The sequence below is a fragment of the Doryrhamphus excisus genome, chromosome 7 (genome assembly GCF_030265055.1).
Source record: "Doryrhamphus excisus isolate RoL2022-K1 chromosome 7, RoL_Dexc_1.0, whole genome shotgun sequence".
NCBI lineage: Eukaryota > Metazoa > Chordata > Actinopteri > Syngnathiformes > Syngnathidae > Doryrhamphus > Doryrhamphus excisus.
The window spans coordinates 6,606,848-6,625,105 of record NC_080472.1 but is presented as its reverse complement, the minus strand read 5'-3'; the positions used below and the strand labels follow the sequence as shown (position 1 = coordinate 6,625,105).

Genomic DNA, 18,258 nt, shown 5'->3' with positions numbered 1-18,258 from the left:
AAGCAGCCCCGTATCTCAAGTCAGAGGTCATTCGCTTTAGTGGCAGCCGCTTTGAGCGTTTGCGGGCGCGGCCCCGAGGGACGGGGCGGGAGCAGCGCTTCCAAGATGGACACTTGGCTCAGCTCAAAGACTGAGCTGCTGGATTGCTTTGTGCTTTGGATGGAATCACATCCTTGGCTCGCATCCGCCCGGGCTACCGCGCAGCTCAGCATAAAATAAGTCATTCTAGGGCTAAAAGAAGAAAACACCAACATGTGTTGCCAAGGTGGAAATGAGCTGTAAACTTCAAGGTTGGATTTGATTCCATCATCTTGGAAGTCCGAGGCTTTTATTTGTTCAGCGAAGCTGCAGACGCTGAGCGGGTTTGGTTGGACGACTCCAAACATTCCCAGCAAGAATTCCCAAGAACCAAAACACAGCAGTACAAAGGATGAAACACAATCTGGCAACAATCAGGTCCAAGTATGAAGACAACAAATTCAAGTTGCAATTTGACAAGAATAATGGAAGCATTTTTATTTTTTCTATTTTAGGAGTGCGTCTGAACGTTTCCCATCCATGAACCGGCTGGGGACCCCTGCTGTGGCACGTCTGACATGCTCGATGCTGACTGGCGCCGTTTGCTATTTGGACAAGATGGGATATTTGGATATCACATCTTTGTAACGTATCTTATTGTCTTTATGGAGATATATTGTCTTTATGGATATATATTGTCTTTATGGAGATATATTGTCTTTATGGATATATATTGTCTTTATGGATATATATTGTCTTTATGGATATACTATATATTGTCTTGATGGAGATATATTGTCTTTATAGATATACTATATATTGTCTTTATGGATATATATTGTCTTGATGGAGATATATTGTCTTTATGTATAGAAATTGTCTATATGGATATATATTGTCTTTATGGATATACTATATATTGTCTGTATGGATATATATTGTCTTCATGGAGATATATTGTCTGTATGGATATATATTGTCTTCATGGAGATATTGTCTTCATGGATATATATTGTCTTCATGGAGATACGTATATTGTCTTTGTGGATATACTATATATTGTCTTTATGGAGATATATTGTCTTTATGGATATACTATATATTGTCTTTATGGATATATCTTGTCTTTATAGAGATATATTATCTTTATGGGTATATATTGTATTTATGGATATATCTTGTCTTTATAGAGATATATTATCTTTATGGGTATATATTGTCTTTATGGGTATATATTGTCTTTATGGATATATATTATCTTTATGGATATATATTGTCTTTATGGAGATATGTCTTTATGGATATATATTGTCTTTATGGATATATGATATGTTTGATATGATATTGTCTTTATGAAGACTTTTATTGTGTTTTTGAAGATACTTTGACTTTGTACTGACATGTACACTTTGGTGTACAGTGTATTTTTTATCACATCTTTTTCCTTCATCTGAGTTCCAATACTTAGACATAAATCATATTTTGAAGAAAACGGACTTCAAGTGGACTAAAAAGATTTAACTTTTCATTGAGTAAAATTTCAGAAGTAATGCGTAGTGAAAGTATGAGCTACGGGAATGACTAGAACGACTGGAAGGGGATGCAGGAAGGCGAGTGGAAGAGGATGAAGACATAAAAGCCAGCAATGACTCAAACCATCCACCGTGGCCAAGTTTGGGGTCACACTTGAGTGCTGAGAGATTGTAAATGTCAGTTGCTCGTCACTCCGACACCCGCGCTCAGCGACTTGCAGCCGCCAACAGGAACCGGCCACCGTCGGCGGCCGATGTGTCCATCTGGCAATCTTGGAAGCGTCTCAGCAAACACTTTGGACTTTCTCTTTTCTAGTCAGTGCCTGATTATGTCTATTCAATGCCTCGCTGCTGGCTGCCCATTGGCTCTCCCTCCAACCGCTGGCGCTGCCTCCAACGTCGGTGGAATCATCTTGGAACGTTTTCTGGAAAGAAACGTTCAGTTGGAATCACCCACAGAGGAGGGAGGGAATGCTTTTCAAGTCAATGCTACTAAAGCTATTTGTGTTATTTGATGAGTTGTTTTCTCATTGGATGACCACCTTTCTCTCAGAATTTGATTGGTTTCATTTATCCTGGAATCGGCGGGCAACCAGTCCGGGGTGTACCCCACGTCTCGCCCAAAGTCAGCTGGGATAGGCTCCAGCACGCCCGCAACCCTCATGAGGATAAGCGGTAGAAAATGAATGAATGAATGAGCTGCAGGCCAATAAGGAAACAGGCGGACTAGAGACGGCCCCGGAGCCGTACTTTGGATAGCCCTGGCATGAAGCAGGCCAAATAGCAAGGTAAGAGGAAGAGGCCGGTCTGACTGGAGATGGACGCGAGTCCAAGCGTGCCATCTGATCACTGAGCTCTTTGTCAAATATGCGGTAAAAAGCATCGTCACCTCCCGCTATCCTCGCCTCCATGGCCGGGCTTCCTGCTGGTGCAGGGCTTTGGTGGCACCGGGCTGCGGAGGGCTGGCAGCAGTTCGGGTGCGCGTGCCATCCAGTCTGCGTGCAACCACGCCTGCCATGTTATCGCCGCTGCCCGTGCCAGAAAGAATTCCTTGGCATGTTTAGCTGGTTTATTCATCACACAGCAGCAAGAAATAAAAGTGGCGTGTCTGGAATGGGCCTGCCTGTTGCCTGCATCTGTTCTACTTTGTTCCAGCTCTAAATATGCTTGGGACACACATGACTTGCATAATTGGTACAATAGTAATTACACACCTATTCTGCATGCTATGTGGACGCCACCTCAGCATATTTGCACCACTCCAGCAGCAGTTGGTAGCAGCCACTGCGTGCATGGTATCTAGGTGTCGTCGGGGGCTACACGGAAACTTTTCACTTGACATTTCTATATGGATTAAAACCATCCATACTTCTATCATCCATCCATCCATCCTTCTATCATCCATCCATCCATTATCCATCCATCGTCCATACATCATCCATGCATCCATGCATCCATGCATCCATGCATCCATGCATCCATGCATCCATGCATCCATGCATCCACCCATCCATCCTTCTATCATCCATCCATCCATCATCCATCCATCCATTATCCATCCATCCATCCATTATCCATCCATTATCCATCCATCCATCATCCATCCATCCATCCATCCATCCATCGTCATCCAATCATCATCATCTATCTACCATCCATCCATCAATCCATCCATCCATCATCCATCCATTATCCAGCCATCATCCATCCATCCATCCATCATCAGCCAACCATGCATCATCATCTATCTACCATCCATCCATCCATCCATCATCCATCCATCATCCGACCATCCATCCATCCATTATTCATTCATCCATCCATCCATCCATCATCCAGCTATCATCCATCCATTCATCATCCAACCATCAATCCATCCTTCTATCATCCATCCATCCATTATCCATCCATCCATCATCTATCCATCCATCCATCATCATCATCATCTATCTACCATCCATCCACCAATCCATCCATCCATCATCCACCCATTATCCATCCATCCATCATCAGCCAACCATCCATCATCATCTATCTACCATCCATTCATCCATCCATCATCCAACCATCCATCCATTATTCATTCATCTATCCATCCATCCATCCATCCATCCATCCATCCATCCATCCAGGCAGCCATTATCCATTCATTCATCATCCAACCATCCATCCATTTTCTATGTTGCTTAGCCTCACTAGGGTGGGGGGATTGATGGAGCCTATCCCAGCTGTCTTAGGGCAAGAGGTGGGGTCCACCCTGGACTGGTGTATTTAAGGCATTGTCTCATTATTGATTATGTTAATTAATCTGTATTAGGATGAAAAAAACTCCAAAGGAACCAGTTCCTCACCAGCCACGGCGGCCGTCCGTGCTGGAATGTCTTTTATTGTCCAAAGTGGGTTCCAACACAAGAAAGGTCCCCTTTCAGTGGCCAAGTAAGCCAAGTAAGCATGTGTGAAGCAGGTGAATGATCGTTTCATACCTTCCTGCTGAGAGAGCTTCATTCCACCAGTGGTGGAGCGCTGGACTAGATCTAGATCTTAGGTCGTCATTGCTAGGAAAGATGCAAGAGCGAGGGAAGTCTTCTAGCAGGGGCGGGGGTCATGAGCACGCACGACTCGTGGTGACCCAGCTAAGAATCCGGCATGGAACCTTCACTGCTCGGACGATTTCAGGTGTTTTGTTTTCCAGGTTCTGTCCTCGTTTGGCATAAAACAAAGTATATCAAAGATTTACCACAGCTGCAGGTGTGAAGTACTTTTATGCTAGCTTCCAACAGGGGGGTGGGGGGGTGATTGTATTGTTCCCCCAGGCTCTGCAAAGGCCCATGCAAAATGTAAACAATGTTTGAGGCTACCTTTGAGCCTCGTTACAAGGGCTTGCTACTGTGCAGTGTTCATTAGAGTGGAAATGATATGTGCAAACAAAGAGAGGCACCCAAGCGGTGCGTGCACTCTTTCTTCCAGTTGCAAATGAAGGCAGCCTCTTCAGCTGTTCCCCGCAGGCGGCGTCCCAGGGTCTCCAATCATGGCTTTATTGACAGCAGGTATCCATCAAAACAACAGCAGCCCCGAGATTAAAGGACAATACCTGCTTAAACACCTTCCCTCTCTTTGCTGCACCCGCCCTGATCCCCCTCCCGCCATCCAAGGTCACCGCGTGGAAACGCCAGGCAAATACAGCTGTTTGGTAACACGCTGCTTTATTTGTGGATCTGACGGAGTTTTGGCCGCTCTCCATATTCTTAGTAATTCTAAGAGGTGCATATTTGTCCAGAGTGGAGCAGGCTCTTATTGGAGGAGACAAGTCATTTCCATTCATGTCAGGGAAGGACGCAGCTGCATGGAAATTGCACACGACATGGAAAGCATGCGCCGGAACAACATACTCAAACGTGCTACTTAAAAGCAAATGCACTAGATGGGAAATAATGGCGTGCAGCGCCCAATTCATGCAAAGGAGGAGCACTTTGGTCATCACAACTACCCAGATAAACAACAGGAGGGCATGTTCCACAAACCATCTTACTTCCTTGCTTCCTTCCTACTTTGCTTCCTACCTTCCTTCCTTCCTTCAATCTATCCAACCATCCACCCTTCCTTCCTTCCTTCCTTCCATCCTTCCTGCCTTGCTTCTTTCCTTCTTTCCTTTCTTTCATCCTTCCTTCCTTCCTTCATTCCTTCCTTCCTCCCTCCCTTCTGTCCTTTCTTCCTTCCATTCATCCAGCCATCCTTCTTCTTTCCTTCCTCGCTTCCTTGCTTCCTACCTTGCTTCCTTCCTTCCCTCCCTCCCTCCCTCCGTCCCTCCCTCCCTCCTTCCTTCCATCCGTCTATCCTTCCATCCTTCCTTCCTTCCACCCTTCCATCCATCCATCCATCCATCCATCCATCCTTCCTTCCATTCTTCCATCCTTCCATTCCTTCCTTCCTTCTATCCTTCCTTCCTTCCATTCATTCATCCATCCTTCCTTCCATACTTCCATACTTCCATCCTTCCTTCCTTCCTTCCTTTCTTTCATCCTTCCCTCCTTCCTTCTTTCCTTCCTCCCTCCCTTCTGTCCTTTCTTTCCTTCCTTGCTTCCTTCCTTCCATCCTTCTCTCCTTTCTTTCTTCTGGCCTTCCTTCCTTCCATCCAACCATCCTTCCTTCCATCCGACCATCCTTCCTTCCATCCAACCATCCTTACTTCCATCCAACCATCCTTCCTTCCATCCTGCCATCTTTCCTTCTTTCCTTCCTTGCTTCTGTCCTTTCTTCCTTCCAGTCATCCATCCTTCCTTCCTTCCATCCATTCTGCATACCCCCACCCTGGTGAGGATAAGCGGTATAGAAAATGGATGAATAAAAAGATTTGATGAATTAAAAAGATCTGGTATGGTGTAGTATGACCCCCCCAACCATAAGAGTATGTCACGACGAGTCGAGAAACACAGGATAGAGTGAAGTGAAGTGCGGAATGGTGAAGGACCGGCCTAGTAGCCTCAGAAAGCCAAGGGAACGCTGGCCACCCAGACGGGGGTGCACCAGCCAGGTGAATCTGCATGAACAGCTGAGCTCCTGTGTCAGAGCGGATTACAGATCGCTTGCATAAATAAGGGATTTTTTCCCAGAAACATACTGAGCATGACTATCAGGCAAGGTTTAGAATCTAGAAGCTATCAATCTATTTCATTCTGCCTGCTGTGAGGAAGGATGGAGATTGATGGGAGGAGAAACTTACCTTCATTAGCCTCCATCTTGGTTTGCGGTGAGGAGCTGTGCGGCGTACATCTTCAAACATTCAGATGCCGCAGCAACATTCCCTGCAGCTTTGCTTCATTTCCATGCATTGTTTGTTTCCTCTGCCGTCTCGCGGGAGAAGCCTGTGGAAAGACTGAGAAGGTCCCCGGGGGTCCTTGCTAAATCTAATCAAAGACATCCGCCACTTGTTTGGCTAAAACTCCTTCCTGACCTTCATTCCTCCACATGACCTCCAAAGGACGGCAAGCTGCATTTCTTGACTGGAAATCTTCCAGAAATGAGGAGACGAGGTGAAGGCAGCAGTCTGGAAACCTGCAAGAACCTTTTCACTGGGTAAGTATCGGGCCTGCTCACATCAAAGATGTCTGCTTTCCAATGTTGATATTCATGTGTGAAGCAAAGGGCAGAGAAAAAAGAGCCAAATAAGACATGAAATGCAGATTAGCCTCTTCTGGGAAGATATGCTAATAGCAAGTCACTTCTTTGCAGGCGAGCACAGTCCACGTTCTCTCCCATCCTCCCTGAGACATCATTTCCATTCACAATCATCGTAGCAGCACATTACCATCCTGGAAGGCCCAAAATAGAAATATCCACTCATTCCTACACCGGTCTAGACACACCCACTCCAGGCTACACAGCAGATGCTTCCATCCACTGGTGGCCAGGGTCCACCCTGGACTGGTGGCCAGCCAATCACAGGGCACATATAGACAAACAACCATACACACTCACATTCATACCTATGGACAATTTGGAGTGGCCAATGAAGCTAACATATTTTTGGAATGGGGGAGGAAAGCGGAGTACCCGGAGAAAACCCACACATGTTCCTTGTATGATATCAAATAGAGATGTTCTTTGTATGATATTAAATAGAGATGTTCCTTGTATGGTATCATATAGAGATGTTCCCTTAAGCATGTAGTTGGAGGTATGATATCACACACAGATGTTCCTTGTATGATATCATACACAGATGTTCCTTGTATGATATCATACAGAGATGTTCCTTGTATGATATCATACACAGGTGTTCCTTGTATGATATCATACAGAGATGTTCCTTGTGTGATATCATATAGCGAGTTCTTTGTATGATATCATATAGTGATGTTCCTTGTATGATATCATATAGAGATGTTCCTTGTATGATATCATATAGAGATGTTCCTTGTATGATATCATATAGAGATGTTCCTCTAAGCATGTAGTTGGAAGTATGATATCATATAGAGATGATCCTTGTATGATATCATATAGAGATGTTCCTTGTATGATATCATCCACAGATGTTCCTTGTATATCATACAGAGATGTTCCTTGTATGACATCATATTGCAATGTTCCTTGTATGATATCATATAGAGATGTTCCTTGTATGATATCATATAGCAATGTTCCATGTATGATATCATATAGAGATGTCCCTTGTATGATATCATATAGAGATGTTCCATGTATGATATCATATAGCGGTGTTCCTTTAAACATGTAGAGATGATCCAGGTGGTCAATGAGAGGCTTGTTTACTCACCAGCGATGGTGGCTGCTCATCTTTCACGTTTTGGAGTTTCCCATGTGATGCTGCTTCCTGTTGGCCATGAGGTTGGTGGTTAGAAACCTCCCCAGCAGGTGCGTGCCACCACAGGAAACATCTAACATCCCTCTTACTTCTCGATGCTTTGCTAGCAAACACTGTTGTTGTGATCCTAACATCCTGAGCGTAGTCTGGAATCGACTCCTTGAATGTGCGCGCCAATAGCAAGACTATTGAGATGCAGGCCGATATCAGCCCGGTATCATTTATCAATATCGGATATTAAGGCAATCTATTTTCACAAACACTACAAATAATCAAAATGAGGTTTTCAGCATATTTATAAAAATAATTCTAAATGTCTTTATAAGACTTGGCAAGATAACATGTGCATGCTTTGTTTATTCACCTTCATATTTTTATTTTTCATTCAATAGTTAAAAAACACAGAATTGTATTCTTTTTATGATATATATATTTTCCTCAAACAACATGTAGAAAAAGAGCAAACATTTGAATAAAGTTGAAGACTAAAGCATGAGGGATTAAACAGTTTTCCATCACTCTACAGCGAGAGAAAGAAGCATGAGGTTTGTGTAGCGTTGCACTCCTACCATCACATCAGCAAACAAAAGGAAACTTCACTTTGTCCATGAAAACTAGAGAATGCAGTCTCAGCCACGTCATGAAGCGTGTCAGTAACAAGCTTTGACATATTCAATAGACGCAACAATGAATCCATAAATCAATCATTAATCAACTACCCATTGCAACTGTTTTGGCTTTTATGGTCTTTTGGGGAACAAATATAAATATCCTCTGATGTCAGCCTCAAAGGTCCTTAGTCGTGCATGAAAGCAGAACACACACACACACACACACACACACTAGCTTTTACTTTGGAAAAGACTGATGGACGTTTTGGCCTCTTGTCTGATATGTTGCGTACCAAAGCACTAACTGCGTGTCTTTGCTTCATATTGATTTGCTCCGTCCATCAAAGCGAGCTTCAGATGAATGGACTAAGCAAATAAAGGTTAGTTGCAGCTCGGCATGGAACAATATTGACGGATTTTCTTCAAATAAAACACAAAAATCCACAATTTGGCACTAAATATTAGAGGTGTCACAAGATCTCACAAGATGGCCTGGTTGCCAGTCAAGGCTTCTCGTTCAGAAGTCGTCTGGTGGGAAGAAGATGTATGGTGGGAACTAGGCCTGGGATGATCATAAACCAATGACGAGAAGATGTCTGGTGGGAACTAGGCCTGGGATGATCATAAACCAATGACGAGAAGAAGATATCTGGTGGGAACTAGGCCTGGGATGATCATAAACCAATGAAGAGAAGATGTCTGGTGGCAACTAGGCCTCATCCATTATTTGTTTGGGTGGGTGGAGGCGGGGCTGCTCGCATCCACACAGAGTGTAACATAGAAATGAAATGATTAGATTACAATATATTGCCGTATTTACTTTTCCATTGTACTTTCAACAAAAGTTAACATCTTGTCTCGTTCTCGTAGAGCCAATCTTGTGTATCGTCTTGTCTTGTGACACCACTACTAAATATTCTAAACTTTAAATATGCAACAGCGACACGCTTGGCTTTAAAACAATTAATTAATGTGCACGCATATAAAAACATATAAACCCCAAGCAAATAACTTCCATTTGAAAGACAGAATGAAGTATGAAATATTCCTCCAAATGAAGCCTACTGGCATGGTAGTGTAATGTACAGTATCGTGTGAAGACAGACCAACATTCAGTACGCTTGCTTCAGTGTGAACGGGTGATCGGGTGGCCATTGGGGCGTCCATTGGGATGTCCATTGGGGAGTTCATCGGGGTGTCCATCGGGGCGTCCATTGGGGTGTCCATCGGGATGTCCATTTGTTCATCAAATCAAGTAGAATCAAGCAGAATGAATTGAAAAAGGAGCCAGCTGCGCCAGTCCACATGCATAAGGAAGAGATAAGAGAAGTCTTAGCAGCTGGTCAGACTTTCTTGGAGAAGTCCATCCAGAGCAGGCTTATCTAAATCCTCTTGGCAGGGCTGAATAGACAGGAAGTGCAGAGGAACGCTTAAATGTGCCTGAAAAGCAGCTCTTTCAAATACATCAGAAGCTTTTTCTCCAAATTATCTCAACTTCTGCCTTACGCCAATATGATGCATGACGTTTATTAAGGGGGGGTGGGGGGGGTGAGGAGATGAAGAACAACAATGACATAATCCCCAAATGAAAGCGCTGTTCTCTGCGGGATGCTCTCCCTCCTGGTTGGCTTCACAAGGTGACCCCAGTTTGTTACGTCGTGCTCACGTCCAGCGAGCCCTCGATGTCGCTCGGCCTCTTTGGCTGCCGCTGCTCTTTCAGTCCACCTCGTCCTCTTCGTCAGATCTGCCGAGGGTCAGATGTCGCCTGGCTGCAGGAGGGCTGAAGTTCAACACACACAAGTTGATATTTCAAATACCGTAACCAAATAATAAAGACAACATATTGGAAAGTACACATGCTGACTTTCTACTTCTCAAGACCAAAGTGATACTGATAATCGATAACTATGTACTTTCTTATTTATTAATATGGCTTTTCTCCGGGTACTCCGCTTTCCTCTCCCATTCCAAAAACATGTTAGCTTCATTGGCCACTCCAAATTGTCCATAGGTATGAATGTGGGTGGGAATGGTTGTTTGTCTATATGTGCCCTGTGATTGGCTGGCCACTGCAACCCTAGTGAGGATAAGCGGCATAAAAGATTGATGGATGGACATCACTACTATCAGGAGAACCAGAGTGTAGAGGGGGAGGAGCCACCTGCTGTGGCCCGGCAAGGTGCGCTGTATTTGGGCATGTGCTCTGAGCAGCTGCTGTGATGCCACGGAGGTCTCTGACAAACATGCACTTTTCAAACACCACAAGGCTGGCGTTTCAGGTGGCTGATAAGGTTTTGTGTGTGCCATGTTTTTTCCCCCTCATCACGGAGTATCTGCTATGATGTCCTTACTCTTAAGTGAATGTTTGTTAAAGTGAGCCCAGGGGAAGTTACGACAGGCAGCTCACGTCCCAGGAAGGAGAAAAAAGGTGCGCTTTATTTGCTCACCCGCAAAGTACTGGTGACTTCATTGGAGTGTTTTTTTAATGATCAGTTAGTGGCGCTAATGTAATGTAATTGGATTTATCAGTCATGATTGCCTCATATCAGTCCAATAATGATGGTGCACCCTACTGGTAACTCTTGGTGGATGTCATCGACTATTCTTAAACAAAGTTGACTTGAAACGCTTTTTTGAATGTACAGTGGCTGTTGCCATGACAACCCATTGAATAGACAAGTGCCTTCATTTTGAAGGACAGCACAATTCAATGCTGTTCAATTTATACATCCTCAGCACCACACGCCCAAGCAAAGGACGCCCACGGTGAGGAGCAGTGGCAGACTGTTTCCCTTTGCAGATTTCACGTGTTGGGATTCAAAATGAAAGAAATGTTACACTTCCATCACAGAATGTTGGCGTAGTGACACTTAGTGGGACAAAAACAGCAGGGTCAAAAACATTCACTCATTCATTCTATCGCTTATGGACTGGTGGCCAGCCAATCACAGGGCACATATAGACAAACAACCATTCACACTCACATTCATACCTATGGACAATTTGGAGTGGCCAATGAAGCTTTGGGATGGGCGAGGAAACCCGAGTACCTGGAGAAAAGCCACGCATGCACGGGGAGAACATGCAAATTCCACACAGAGATGGCCGAGGCTGGAATTGAACTCGGGTCTCCTAGCTGTGAGGCCTGCACGCCAACACTCAATGTAATTCTAGTTGTTTAACTGGCTAGCTCATTAGCCATCCCATGGCTACTTCGTCCAGATCCTCTAGGTGGATCCCAGACCATAGGATCCTCCCCAGGGAGGTGTCCAGGAGGCATCCTGACCAGACAGCCGAGCCACCTCATCTGCTCCTCTCAATGCGGAGGAGCAGCACCTCTACTTGAGTATTTCCCAGATGACGGTGCTTGTCACCTTATCTGTAAGGGACAGCCAAGCCCCCCTGCAGACAAACTAATTTCAGCCGCTTGTACTGCCATCTTGTCCTTTCAGTCACGACTCAAAGTTGATGACCATAAGTGACGGCAAGAACGCAGATACATTTGCACCATTTGTCTATTTGGTTCCGATTCACTGAGCACCTCAAAGGTGGAGATGCTGTAGGAGGCTCTGATGACGGTGCTGGACTTTACTGAGTATTCGAATGCATCACGGTCACTGTATTCTCAGGGCACCGAATCCACCGCAGCTTAGACTGTTCAGGCTGTGGAGGAAGATCAGTCCAGTCCTACGTATCTCGTCAGAATCAACTGAGAGGCCAAACGTCTTCTAAGACAGCCTGAACAGTGCGGCCGTGATTGGCTCTGTGCCCTGAGAATGAACGGTATGGTGAAGATGTGGTGATGTTGGCCATGGTTCTTCTGTCTTTTCAACACCGGTCCAGTTTTTAGCATGCACACGTTGGTGGCTTAGGTGGTCTGGTTCTACATGTTTGGTTCACACCAGAGTTCCGATGGCTCTGATGACACAAAATCAAAGTTAGCAAAGCTATCCCATGTGAAGACACCTTCCGTCACGTTAGCGTGTTACAACATGCTGGAATCAGAAGGGGGGGGGGGGGTGCAAATGCAGGGAGTTAGCGTGTTAGTCTGCTCGGTGAGTGAGTCTCAGGGAGATTCCAAAGTTATTGTCACAGCAAGCGTCACCTTGGTGGGCTGCTATCAGTCACTGTCCGGCCTGTAGAGGTACTTCATCACCAGGTTATCCATCTTCTTCTGCTTCCTCTTGGATGTCCCACCACTCCCATTCCCATTTCCCTTCTCATCATCGGATGGCCGTCTGGGGCTCTTTTTAACGCTGTTGGAGCTGCGGTATGAGACAGTGGAATCGGAAGAGGACTCGGATGACTCTGAGGATGAGGAGGAATCCTCTGAATCACTCTCCTTCTTCTTGGATCTCCTCTTGGACTTTTTGCCCTTCTTTCTCCTCGAGCTCCTCCTGCTGTGACGATCATCTGAAGACGAGTCATCCGACGGAGAGACTTTGCTCTTTTTATCCTTACGACCGCGAGATGCGGTACTAAGGGTGCTGGAAGGTCGGCCGGCGTAGTCCAATGCGGAGCTGGATGCCGAGCGAAGCACGCTGGGTTTGCTGCAACCAAGCCCTTCGTCATCTGACTTCTTCCGACCATCCTTGCTTCCCACGTCCTTCTTCTCATCTGCGTCCTCATCACTGGACTCATCAAGCTTGCTTCGCTTGAACTTTATGGGTTTGAAGCTGAGCACCTCGTTAATGGCGGCCTCCAAGTCCGGGTCCAAGTAGTTCCGGTGTGTGACAGGCCTGATGTCAGACGTATCTGGCGGGTTGCCGTCAGAAGAACGAGGCCGGGCAGGGGTGGAGAGACTACGGGGGTGGGAGCGAGGACTGTAAGGCGAAGTCCCTGCTTCTGTAAACGCCACACTCCGCCCATCATCATCATCATCATCATCTACGTGAACACCAAACTCGCTGAGGCCACAGCTACGAGCGAGGGACAGCCGAGAGCTGCTGCGCCTGTCGTCTCTCCAAGAACTGCTCCGATGCAGAGATGGTGGGGTGGAGTGGCTCACGCTGCTGATGGTGGACTTGTTGTCATCATCCAACATCCCCCTCCTGGTGGACCTCCTGCTGGGTGCCACAGAAGATACAACGGAGTCTTTGTCAAATTCAGGGCTGCTTCGGGACGTCCATCGTGAATCCAGACCCTTCCTCGCTCTGCTGGTGGCCTCGGAATAAGCCATGGAGATGACGGAGCCTTTATCGTCCAAGTCTTCCTGTGTTTGGCTCTTCTTCCAGTCTTCCTGGAGATCCTTGGACTTGGCTTTGCGGATGGAGGTGTGGTCCGGTGTGTCGGGCTGTTCTTTTAGAGTGCTAAAAAGGGAGCTCTCATCGCCCGTACCCCCGATGGAGTCTTTGAGGTGGGAGCGCTTCCGGTAGCTCAGGGAGCTCATGGCAGAGACAGACCTGCTCTGCTCTGCATCTTTGCCATCTGGACTTCCATCACTTGTCTTCTCCTTAGCATCTTTCACATCTTTGCCATCTGCATTTGCTGAATATCTAAAAGGTATGACAGTGAATCATATCAACTCCATGATTAGGAAAAAATGAAATCTTCATTTCTGCTGAGGCAAAGGAAGAACCAAAATAATGAGCAGGGCTCGGGCTCCCGATACGAATGGTAACGTCAGGCAGATGTGTAAATTTGTCACTTTCTTTCTGTCCTTGGGAGGGTGATGTCAAGGGACACGCGCGGTCCCGAGGCATTGTGGGCCGCGGAGGAGTCAACAAGTGGGAAGATCCATGGGAGCCGAGGCATCATTTAGCAGTCGTGCCAGCTGCCCACGGGCCACTTCAATACATCTGACAGCAGCCACTTGGCCAGTCCGCCTGCTGTCATTAGACAGATTACTGCGAGGGAGAGCCGTGACACCTAATCGCACAAATGAACCGTCTTTTTCGTGGCCCAAGGTCATGCTGGGACATTTCAAGACTGAGGTCGGTTTAGCTCTCAAGGAACTTATGCTTTCATCATAATTGGTTGGTCTGCCAGCAGGAATATCCAAAAATGAACCCAAAGACGCCATTGTTGTTGTTTTAACCGCCTTTTAGTGACCGGTCACTAGGTGTCAGTAATGTTACATTGATAGACAATAACCTCTGCAGGACGTACTGTACTGTACTCCCAATGCTAACATGGTTGTCCATGTCTCATTTTGGAAATGGGACTATAGGGCTGTTATTTTATGTCTAGAGGGCTCTAATACCGTTAGAAGCATATTTAGGAGGTCGAAAACAGATTTTCTTTGCTCTAACTACAAAATATGGCGTCTGGAACCAAACAACAGTGATAAACGAGGGAGGGATTGTAGTGTGCTTACTATCAAACTGGTGGACAAAATACATCTATCCCGCAGATCATATTGTTCAAAGAAGTCCCAAGAATTGTATGTAGCCACTTTGTCATTGTTCCAATAAGAAATCAGCAGGAAGGAGGGCTCGAGTGTCCGAGTGCACTCCTCAGCGTAGTCCTTATCACGGCGCTATCGCAAGGATCCTCATGGTTATCTGTGATGAGGCAAGCGGATGAGAGAGAAGCACTAACCTGGTGCTCTTCAGACTTCCTTCGTCCGACTGGGCTTTAGAGGAGGCTTTGTTCTTGGAGAGCCAGGACTTAACTCCATCCACGCGGTCCTCCACCTCAGAATCTGTGTCTGTTTCATCCCCGCTGCAAGCACACCAAGGTTGGAGAAGACAGAACAACACAGAGCTGTGTACATCTTATCTATGAACAGTATTAGTCCCCACGGGAGCCACTGAGATCAGCAGTCCTCCAGTCCTTTTCAGCGCTGAGAATAAGATTGTTGGATGAATATGTATGCAGCGTAATGAATGTGACGCAGTCGTGAAAGGGTTAGGGTGATGCAGTGCGGTGCAGACAGGAGACGCATAAATCGCAGGAAGTGATTATTCAACACAGTCCTTGTAGAAGACATGCATTAGCCGAGCCACATGCAGATGGATAATCAACTTGTTTGGCTGTCGGCTGCTAGCATCTGTGCGGCACGTCAGCCGCTCCTGATGCTTGTAATGGAGCGGAGCCACGAGCACCCCCGGGCCCCCTACGCTTGACATAACAATCGATACACGGACCTGTGGCTCCATCGGGGAAGGACGGCATAGATTCCACCTGCACACGCTCCAGTCTTATTGCTTGCTTAAAATACAATAGTCCGCCCCGCAACGCTTGCTATTGATTGAGTCCGCTTCCACAGTCCAGCCCGGGATGAAAAACCTTCCTGGAAAACTTCCTGCCATCATCCCACCATTTAGCGCCTGATTCGGGGTTGGCTCACTTCCACTTGCTGATTTCAAATATGCCATTTTAGGACAGTATGAACAGTATTGAACTTACTGTACTCTACTGTGTTTACTCTGTGTTTATTATATATACTTATTCTGTGTTTACTGTGTTTATTCTGTACTCGATTGTATTTACGCTACTGAATTTACTCTACAGTACTCAACTCTATTTACTTTACCGTGTTTACTCTACTATATTTACTGTATTAGGTTTACTGTGCTCTACTGTATTTATGCTACGGTGTTGACTGTACTCCACTGTGTTTACTCTACTATTTACTGTACTGTACTGTATTTACTCTAGTCTACTGCTAACTGTACTTTGCTGGATTTACTCTACTGTGTTGACTGTACTCCACTGTGTTTACTCTACTATTTACTGTACTCTACTGTATTTACTCTAGTCTACTGCTAACTGTACTTTGCTGGATTTACTCTACTGTGTTGACTGTACTCCACTGTGTTTACTATTTACTGTACTCTGCTGTATTTACTCTACTCTACTCTACTGTTAACTGTACTCTGCTGGATTTACTCTACTGTGTTTACTGTACTCTACTGTATTTACTCTCCTGTTTACTGTACTCTACTGCATTCACTCTACTGTATTTACTCTACTCTACCGTTAAGTGTACTCTACTGGATTTACTCTACTGTATTTACTGTACTCTACTGGATTTACTCTACTATGTGTTTGTTGTACTCTACTGCACTTACTCTACTGTGTTTACTGTAGTCTACTGTATTTACTCTACTGTTTACTTACTCTACAGCATTCACTTTATTGTGTTTGATGTACTATTACTATTACTGTATTTTACTGTATCTACTCTACTGTATTTGTTGTACTCTACTGTGTTTACTGTACACTGTATTTTCTGTATTCTACTGTTCTGTATTGTTTCTGTATTTTTCAGCTTAAAACCGCCCCAAACGTTGCATCATCACCTCTTCCTGCCGCTTTCTGGCGTATATAAACGTCTTTGGAGCGAATGAGTGAACTGCGGTTTCATTTTGCTCCGTGGAAGTGTGTTGTCCTGGAAAAGGCTGCTGTGTCCCGGCAGACGCCAGGCTGTCGTCAATAAGAAAAGTGACAAGATGATCCATCTGGACGCAGTTGCTGATTACAAGGAGAAAACACTATTCCAGATCATGATAGACGCCCTGCAAAGCTCTATTGTGTCCTCCATCACACACTGGGTCTCATTCCTCCCTGAACAAAGTGTTCCATCTCTTGGCCGACCGGGGGAGGGGCGGCGGCGGCGGCTGAAGGACTGACATGTTCTACGCTTTGGTCGCCACTGAATGCTAAATAAAAAAGATTAGAATAATACTTGCTAGCGGATTACACATGCAATCATCTTTCCTGCTGCAACTTCTCTCCCAGCAGAAACTCAACTCCTTTTCTCTTCGCGCTGATGCACACGCCAATGTGAAAGAAAAGGTGGCTTGCAATTGAGTGCTGCGCAAATGGTGTCACAAGCAATTTGTCCTTGGTCCTCCGCTCTTCGCTAAGCGCTCCTGAGGCCCGCAGATACAAACAAGCCCCAAGAATTTTGGAAGTCAACGTTAATGGCTTCTGACAATCCGGCCTCGGCTGGTTGTAAATCTTCGTCACAACGATTTAGAGTCAGCCTTAAATCACGTAGGCGGCGCCATCACACGGCCGCCATACTTTGGACCCCCCCCCTCCCCGCTGGACATATTGACGGGTGTCATATCGGCCACGGCGTCAGCGTCGCACCTACGCCGCATGCTTTTAACATGAAGCCGATGCGTTCACGGTCTCGCTGCCTACGTTGGCAACCTTCAGTCAAGGTCAAAGTCAAGGTCAGTCTTTATGGATCCTTTTCAGTGGACTGCTGATGACATCATACGTGGGCAACATGACTTCCACTTTGTTTAGCTAGCTGACAGGATGCTAACAACCGAGATGAAAACACATTAGGAGAGCATGCAGTGGATTAATAGACAATAACAAAGCAGGCAAAATAGTAGCTTAAATGACCCACGCTAGCCGTGGAGGATGCTAGCAGGTTGCCATCACAGCACCTGGGCAGATGCCTGCTGGACTTTCAGCCACCAACACGTGAAAGGAACGCAAGTGTGGCTGATGGTCAGAGATGCTAAGCTTGGTGACGATACCAGCCACCGTTTACGCTTTCACACGTCTGGGAAAGGAATGAAGGAGGGATTAGTGAGGAATTTGCATGCTAGCTTATCAAGGGGGCGGCCCCCACCCCCCACCCTGCAGGTAACGGACGGCCGGCAGCAGATGTTACCTTTTTTCCCCATCGGGCCCTCCCCCCCGAAGCACAAGATCCGCACAGAGACAATCATCATTGGCTCCACCCACACGCCCATGCAGCCATGCAGAGATGAGGATGATTAGGAAAGATGAGGATGCAGTATTCCAGGGGGCTTCCTCGGCCTGGGAGGTCCTAACCTTCCCATACCAGCCAGGCCGCATCGTG

General features: G+C 46.0%; 1 protein-coding gene across 1 annotated transcript in view; it reads right to left on the bottom strand.

Annotated features, from left to right (window-relative positions):
• Positions 1-291: 291 nt before the first annotated feature.
• Positions 292-18,258, bottom strand: part of LOC131132200 (unconventional myosin-XVIIIa-like) — an 82,720-nt gene continuing 64,753 nt past the window's right edge. Inside the window, exons 44-50 of the mRNA XM_058077610.1 lie at positions 15,027-15,149; positions 12,592-13,981; positions 8,445-10,266; positions 7,828-7,884; positions 6,502-6,658; positions 6,271-6,423; positions 292-1,975 (exon numbers count right to left, since the gene is read on the bottom strand). Coding sequence (XP_057933593.1) covers positions 12,607-13,981; positions 15,027-15,149 — 1,498 coding nt within the window. The 3' untranslated portion in view covers positions 292-1,975; positions 6,271-6,423; positions 6,502-6,658; ... (1 more) ...; positions 8,445-10,266; positions 12,592-12,606. The remainder of the gene's footprint in view (positions 1,976-6,270; positions 6,424-6,501; positions 6,659-7,827; positions 7,885-8,444; positions 10,267-12,591; positions 13,982-15,026; positions 15,150-18,258) is intronic.